The 8,845-nt window shown below is 40.0% G+C and overlaps 1 protein-coding gene across 4 annotated transcripts in view; it reads right to left on the bottom strand.

Annotated features, from left to right (window-relative positions):
* Nucleotides 1-3,390: 3,390 nt before the first annotated feature.
* Nucleotides 3,391-8,845, bottom strand: part of chl1b (cell adhesion molecule L1-like b) — a 71,457-nt gene continuing 66,002 nt past the window's right edge. For all 4 annotated transcript variants that reach the window (XM_084349329.1, XM_084349330.1, XM_084349328.1 and 1 more), the window contains 2 exons: nt 8,145-8,217; nt 3,391-5,728 (listed from right to left, as the gene is read on the bottom strand). In XM_084349329.1, coding sequence (XP_084205455.1) covers nt 5,524-5,728; nt 8,145-8,217 — 278 coding nt within the window. In that variant the 3' untranslated portion in view covers nt 3,391-5,523. The remainder of the gene's footprint in view (nt 5,729-8,144; nt 8,218-8,845) is intronic.

Raw genomic sequence — 8,845 nt, 5'->3', positions numbered from 1 at the left:
TCAATATGTTTAGAGTTGTAAAAGACTAAATGCTTTAAAGCGGGGAGAAAGCAGGTACGTTTAAGAAAGAGAAGGAGAAAAGTAGATCATTTCAACTTGATTCAAAATGTATGCAGTGTAAATGCATTAATAAATATCAATAGCAAAGGGACTGGTCGAATCATTACGATGTGTGCAGTACTTCTGTAGTGCTAAGACACAAAACTAAGGTGTTCCCCATGTACATAAATATCTTCTGTAGCCTTGAAAGGTTGGTGTTAAGTGCTCAAAAAGCATGAACATAAATCGTATAGCACGTTTTATACATCAGAGAGAACTCAGTGTGCTTCACATTAACGTTAAAAGGAAAAAAGAAAAAAAAGGAGCCTGCAATTAAAGAAGTCGAAGCTATAAACGGAAGCAATATATGGTTGAAAATGTGAGTGTTTGGAACATGTGGTGGATAGCAGAGAAGATTGTGCTGCAGGAGTGGTTTTAAAACCTGTTGCTTCTCTGTGAAATCTTATTGCTGCTTGAATCCGCTGCAGCTGTTCTCTATGTATCGATTAGCTACCAACATCGTACTGACACATTTTAACAGGAGGCCTACAAAGGGTGAATCCTGGATATTGAACAATGTTTTGGTGACTTTGCAGATGGAGAATAACTTAAAGACAGAGGTGGACCTGAACTAATTTCAACTACCCCTGAGAACCTTTGCATGTTCCCACAACCCTCAACAAGCGTCATGAGCATGCATGAGGTGAAATTTTACATGTGAAGATTGCTGCTAATGGAGGAGCACCGTGTGACCTCCTGTGTAAATGATGCCCTGACCTCCCTGATCACTTTAGGAAGAATCCCCACGGCCGTGCAGCGTTTCTAAGTTTTTAAGCGTTCCATTGACAAAACCACATTCTACATCTATTTATTTTTCTGTCTGCACAGTAGTTGCAGTACACAATGTTTAGTGCTGATCTTGAATATCAAATCAATTCAAGTTCATTTTCATATACTGCAGCCCCAGGGACCAACTTTGGTTGTAAGGGCCCGTTCAGACAGAATCAAGTGATCCTCCTATTCAAATTTGAATGGGGGTCGTGCGTTCAGGCTGTGGTGCTCCGGATGCCGAATAAAGTTGTAAGCCTAGCAGCATGAATAATCAAAAACACAATAGAGTGTAATGTAATGTTTCACGTGTATTAGCTCAATTTGACATCCATCCATCACATCCTGCTTGTTTACTATTATTTCTAATCTGTCGATGTGGAAAAAACAGTCACTACAGTAGGACCAGCGCGCGACTGGCAGAGCAATATAGCAGACTGACAGGCCCAAGCCGCTGCACAACTCTCCAGCTAATCACCGCACAACGCCTGATTCTGAATGAGGGGCAATTACAGGATAATTAACCTACATGTTTTTCATGGTGGGGGAAGCAGAGCACCTAGAAGAAACCCACGCAAAAACAGGGAGAGCATGCAAACCAACACAGAAAACAGAAAAATGAAGCAGCAACGTATTATATCAGTCATATATTCAACTAACTTAAATGTATCCCCAATTACTAGCCTGCTGCTTTTTATAAAATGTATCTAGTTGCTTGGTGCTATATCCCCAACTGGACTAGTAGATTCTGGAGCACAGTTGGAATGATGGCGACTACATTTAAAATCAAGCTAACATTCCTTGCAGGTATCCACATACATATCCATAAACAGTTAACTTGTCATAAATCAAAGTCATTATGTCCATCCTGGATTCATAGCAGCTCAGCCTCCGACTCAACTCAGGAGCCACCAGAGACTCACTTCTTTGCTGTTTACCTCCAGTCCGTTTCCTTTTTCCTCTAGTCTCTGTATGCTTACGAAGCGGATTCATCGTCTTCATGACGAGTCACCCCACCCCAGCAAATTTTTGTACCCAATTGTGACTTTGTATGCAGTTGAGCTGCCTCTAAAATCCTCCCTTTTGCTGTGTTAACCAGCTAAAAAACAAACAAAAAAAAACACCAAACGTGTAAGGTGCCAGTGTGTCAGTTTTGTGTTCAGCTCAGCCTCTGACTGAGCTCAGTAGTCACTAGAGGCTCTTTGTTATCTCCTGTCTCTCACTTTTTCTCTGGGATACACACAGATTGTTGACATTGTGTCAATTAACGCCAACCCATGCAAATTCACATTTAATCACATATTTCCGTTGACCTTATATGCAATCACATGGCCTCTAAAATTTGCCAGGCATTCTGGCCTAAGTAATCATTCAAAATCTAAGCAAATGTAACAGAGTAGAACAGGTTTTGATTTGATTGAAATTGCACTTCGAGGCCATGTGAATGTTGAATGGCTTACTGGTTGATAGAAGACTGCAAATCTGGAGGACACTGTCACAATTTCATTTTGCTAACTCAACCAGCTGAAGCCTCATAGTTTCAGTTGAATGTTCAAATTCATTTTATTAAAGAAAGACTGAGGATTTTGTCCTCTAGCTCGAGTCGTACAACGAAGCAAGCACTTAATGGGCAGTGTGGATGACAGGAATTATTACAGCGACCAATAACTCTTTCAAAGTACACATATGGCAATGTGAGCGCTGTATTACTTTAAGATCGACTTTCAAATCCAACACATGTATGTGTTGTATCATTGTCTTTTTTCAAAGTATTTATTCTAAGAGGCTTTGTCCAAACTGCTTTTCTCCAGCTGTGTTGTAATTCAGCTTCTCTCCAGAGAGCAGTAATTGTTATATTGCAGAATTAAGCTCTAAGTAGCTTCCCGCACCACTAATTGCATGTACAGCGACACATCCAGCTGTTGATATTGTTGCAAAAGAGCTGAGGACCTTCACTATGGCTACCAGAGGGTCTGTTATCAACACCTGAAGGTCATTTTTGTGAAATCTGAAGCCTCGATCTGCTGCAGCGAAGGCAAAACCCTGGCCGAGTGATGACAGAGTATCTGAGGCACATGTGACCCATGCAGTGAGAACCCTCACGCTGACACTTTCCACTCCCTGCCATCAACCATCAGACATGATTACAGCTCTCGCTCAATGATCCAGTGCCTGCCTGAGCCCACTCCTTTGATTTCTCATGATTCTCTCCTGCAGCCGAGGTAATCAAACAAGACGCTCAACTCAGACACGGACTTGACCCTGGTGTGACATTTGTTAAAGTCTCACCGCGACTGGGAACTATTTGCCAAACATCTTCAGTGTTATTCAGAGGGAATGAGGATGTTTCAACAGGAAGTGCTTTCTCTCAAGTCATACTTTACTGCTGACTGGAGGTAAAGACAGAGATTTATTCAGTCATGTATTCAGCTATGGGGGCAATACAAACAGTTCTGTGGATATCAAGACATAAATAATGTGATGGTTGTGACCAAACAGGCAGTCAGACCTTTAACCAGAAGGTAAGAAAGTAAAGCAATTTAATGACATCAAAAAACACCAATTAACATTCTTAACATGCAATGACTGATTTTTTTTTTTTTTTACAAAACATTGCAATTTTTCTGAATATGGTGCTAACGTTAATGCAGAACAACATAGTGGTTGTGTTTTGAATGGCAGTATATTGAAAGTAACAGAGTAAGGCTTGTTAGGACTGATGGAACAGTGACTACAGTAAATAGTATCCCAGCAGGGTAGGAAGATGTCAAATGCCATGCAACCAGATTACATTAATCTGATTACAGGTTCTACACACTTCCTTCTGAAAAGGGGCAGTCCACCACTTTACACATGAAAGTTATTATGTTTATTGACCATGGAAAGTACTGTTCAGTGTACAAATACTGTTGTATAGGCTAATGTTCTGTGTCTCAGGTGCATTGTCAAGTCTGGAGAAAAAAACCCCTGATGATACCATAGTGATGTCACAGGGGTTATCTCAATTTGGATTTTGAGATTACAAGTTACAAACAGGGGGCGTGGAATTTTAAAACTTGGGCATTTACCTTGTAGTATCTTTCTAATGAAAGAAAGATGAATTATGGGAAGTGTGATGTCTAGTTAGCATTTTTGCGATGGACAGTCCGGTTTTTTACCATTATTTTCTGTGTCAATGGCAGTCCTCTAACATGATGGATATACAACACTAAATCACTGGAGAACTGCTTTAAAGGAATAGTTTGAAGTTTTGGGAAATGTGCTTAATTACTTATAAGACCGTCCATCAACTTAATATAAACCACAGCTAGCAGTCAGGTAGCTTAGCCTTGCATGGAAGCAGGGAAACGGAAAGTCTTTCACTGTTCACAGGTAACAACATGCGCCGACCAGCTTGTTACAAAACTGAAGTGTTGTAACAACATTACTCCATTTTACAAAGGTTTTTATACTTCATTTATTTATAGAGAATAAACAGATGAGATATATTTGGCTAATTAGCAAGCTTTAGAGGTACTGTTAGACATATTTTGTTACCTTTTGACAGAGCTAGACTAGCTATTTACCAGTTCCCTGTCTTCGTGCTAAGCTATGCAAACCAGCTGCTGGCCAAAGTTTCATATACAAACATGAAAGTGGTATCAATCTTCTAATCTGTCGCTCGGAAGTGAAGCAAATACACTTTTCCCAAAATGTCAAACTGTTCCTTTAAAGACCATGTAGCTACTTGTGTGACTTAAATGTTTTTTTTTTTACAGAAATTCATTTAGTTATATAACAGCTGTTGGTAAAAATGTCATCTATAAACTGGATTCAATTGTAATTTTACTTGTAGTTTTACAAATTCAGGTAAAAAACTGAATGATTTACACAGGTTCTAATCATAATCTGTTTTTAAAAATCTCTTCCAGATCTTATACAGCAGCGATGTGTAATGGGGCTGTTACAGTAAGCACACACTGAGGACTGTGATTTATACTGTTCAGAGAATGTAAAGGCTAAACAAGACATAACTAAATTATATTTTCTCATAACATTACAGGGAGATTCATGACTCAGTGATCAGTGTTTATGATATGTCAGGATATGTCCTTGTTATTTTGTCAGGTATAAAACCACTGAAAAAAATAAGTTAATAGGCAACTTTTATACACATCTTACATCATATTTAATGAATCCATTTCAAATATAAAAGGTCAGTAATATTTGCTCCAATTGAAAAATATCAACTTGATATCTCCACTTATCTGTGGTCTTCTACAAGATGACATCGGAGGCAATGCTGCATGTAATGATGTGCAATGGAGAGTGAAACATTTGTATAAACAGTACTGCAGCTGAAGAAATGGAGATACAAAAAAAGAAAATCCAAGCCCTCTAAATTTTTTGTGTAATAATAATTATAAAAAAAAGACACTCCGCACATACAATATACACTATATATACACAGTATTTAGTAATGGTCATTCTGTTGCAACTTGACAAAACAGAGCTTTATAAAATGAGAGTGGCAGTGTGCAGTTGGCAATGACGCATTACATTTGACACAAAACTTGTGCTCGGTATGGATAATGTCTGTTTCCTCTTTCATTTGTTCCTCCCAGCGGGTTTTAATGAAAACGGTGTCCAGGGGACAAGGGTTGACGGTTCTGCTCCTCACGCTGGGGTCTGAACGGTGGCTTTGATCTCAGCGGACACCCTCTTCTCCTTTCGCCCGGCGTACTCGCCGATAAAAGAACCGTCCTCGTTGAACTGAACATCCTCGTCGCCGTAGTCCACCAGACTGTCCCCACTGTCCCCCGCTTTGATCTCTCTGCTCAGCGAGTGTTGGCTGCCCTTCAGTGGCTTCTCATCGTTGTCGCTGCAAAAGAGGAACAGTGGATTTAGAATCACCTCATTTCACCCATGGCTTCACTCTATGGCTTACTGGAGAGGAGGGAAGGGTGCAGGCTCCAGCTATCACTGCCTCTACGATGAGCCTGTGACTTACATTAGCATTTACCTCTGGCTGACCAATGGGACATAATCACAGAGATGCATATGTTGAGACAATAATAACCAAGTGCATCAATGCATAGGCAAAGTAATGACTGGATAAAAAATTAGTAATTGAGGGGACATTAAACTGGTGTTGATTATTGAGGCTGCTCATGCTGTGGTCCTGTAACACATTTTAACTGCCACACTACTAAACATTAAGTGCTTTTAAATGATGAGCTTCATAAGTAACTCTGTGGACCCTAACCCTGAAGCCACATGCACCAAGTCCAATCTGTCTGGTTAGATCATCAAGTATTTGCTAATTGGAGATTTAGGCATCAGTCACTGTGATGAAATTGAGAGAGCCAAGGTTAGTTTGCCAATATATATTCCTGTAAACTTTTTAAAATGACAAAAATAACACATTACACGTCAAATTACAGAACACTATGCCAGTAACGTTGGCTAGCCCAATCTGAATTAAAGGGACTCTGTGGAAGTTCTATGTTGTGCTGGAAACTGGTCGTAGTTTATCTTTGCAGACTCCGACGTTAGCAACTGTTGCTCTCTGTTAGTGAGCGGAGAGAGGCACGGAGACAAGGAACTGTCGGGGAAAATCCGACCTGATTCCATCATAAAAAAATCCACAGTCCAGCAGCATTAAACAACTTAAAAGTGCAATATGTAAGAATTAGCCACCTGTCAAATTCATGCTCACAACAAACAGGGTGCAGCATATCACCAGAGTAACCACTAACTGCTGCTAATTTTAGCTGCCGTTAGCTAGTAAGCTCAGTTAACTGTGCAGCTGGCAGTCGTATTAGCTGGCTCTGCCTGGACTGGTTCTGAGCACCAGGGGAGCGTTGGCATTGTTTACTATCGGACTATCACCTTTTGAGTTACAAACTGGCTATGAGCTAACTGGTTAGCATGCTAACTTCAATAGATATCTCTGCAGCACAATACATAGACATCTTCGACATAATATCAAATCTGTTATTCCTTCACATTCTGTTCATAATTTCAGAATTATTGAGCCATTTCATTCATTTTCATTTTTGAATGTTTTTCACTAAAATTCTTACATATTGCACCTTTGGGCAAATCCTCCACAGGTTTGTATAGGCAGATGGGGAAGGTCTCATCACAATCCATTCAAATATGGCCGATAAAAAAGTGATTAATAGGTGTAAAATTATTTCAAATTGATACACAGAGCCCTTTTAGTGCTTTGACAGACTGGGTGACATCTTAAGCACTTCCAGTGTAACAGTGTCACAGTGTTTAGAAATGTTAGTTCATTTAGAGAGTTTCATATTAAAAGGACTGTTGAAGTCATTTTCAGTGTGGTACTGGCTCAGAGTTTGTTGTCTTTCCTGACATTTCAAGGACTAAATCTTTATAGCAGAGCCTTAGTGAGACGCTAATTCAGAGCTAACAGCACAGTTAGCAGTCATACTGTTACCCCTTAAAACTAATATTTTTGGAAATTATGTCACAAGCTATAGTGACTTCCTGTTTATGTTACTGACTATTTTGGACTACAGATGTTTCCTAGCAACAGGTTAAAGTTGTATGGTGCACCAAAAAACTTCGGAAGTTCTTTTCACAAAACTTTGTGATTTATTAATAGCTAGTATAAACAGCTCTTGGAGACAACATGAGTCTAAATCCTGTCACACTGAGCCACTTTTGACTTCATCGCATCAGCATTTGTTGTGCTGTGCAGATCCCACTGATTGGAGAATTACACTGGGACTCATACTGCGGTAGACTGTTATGAATTGGACCACTAAAGGATTAATGAAACGTGCCCAGATATTACTGCCCTGGAGATGAGCTGCTTTCAATTACACTGATTGGTTTTAGCCCCCTGCTGTGCGCTGGGCAGCCTACATTTAGCTCCACCCGGACAGAAAATGCCACATCTGAACGGCCCTGCGGCTCCCTTTATGATGCAGTGTCTATCACAAACACCAACACAACGCTATCTAAGCTCACAGTGTCCTATAAAGGGATGCTACCACTCCGACTACACTCATGTGTAAACAGCTCAGGGATGCTACTGCTGTTTATCACATACTTTACAGTTACTCGGTCCATCAAATGTCTTGAACAGATGAAGTGCAAGGCTCCACGTGAACCTCGCGCATGCTGGGTTCCAGCAAGAGGAGGAAAGCAGAAAGAATTACTGAGAGAAGAAGATGGAAACGACCGCTAGCACAAGAAAAATTCATACAATATTGCGCGTGAATTGCAGTGAGGTGTTGAAATACTGCTCAGAGGGTTATGCTTACCTGTATTCACAAAATGTGTCATCATTCATGCCCTGGGACTCCACGTCTGGGTGAAGGTCCTCTTTTTCTTTTACTGCTCACAAAATGAGGAGAAGATATCAGTGATTTCCACAAGAGACGGCAGCCAATGAAGATCATTTTATCCCCTGACTGTTGCGTTGTTTGAATACGTTTGAGTGTCAGTCCCTGATTCCCTGCACTTACTCAATGAATGGAAGATCAGTGAAAGCTTTAAGAAAGATTGCGATATGTCAAATAAATGATGTTCAAATACATTTTCATGTGATTTTTTGAAATCTAAATCGAAGTTTATATTAAATCAAGCTTTTATTTGCATATTCTTTTTATATAAATGTTAAATTAATGTCAAAAAGATTTAATATAGAGCACTTGAAAATATACCATTCTATATGTGATGTAACAGAAAAAAAAAGAAAGAAAAAAAAATTGCTCAGGCAAATGAAAGAAAAGGTTGTTGGAGCTCCGGGTGATAATGAGAACTTAATGAGAAAACAAAGGACAGAGCTGCGTCTCGCTCTTTTTTCTGCTGACGAGCGGAGCGATCGCTGCCCAGACGACAACCTGATGGCCATTAGCTGTGAATAATAAAGCCGATAAGGACTCTCATGTCCCCAATAGCAGGAATAACATTGAGATACCACGGAGCTTATGTCATCATTCCCTGTGCAGCGGCCCCGTGT

This window comes from Pagrus pagrus (genome assembly GCF_965226575.1).
Source record: "Pagrus pagrus genome assembly, chromosome: 3".
In the NCBI taxonomy this organism is placed as follows: Eukaryota; Metazoa; Chordata; class Actinopteri; order Spariformes; family Sparidae; genus Pagrus; species Pagrus pagrus.
The sequence above is the reverse complement of the archived record's forward strand: the minus strand, read 5'-3'. Positions and strand labels throughout refer to the sequence as shown.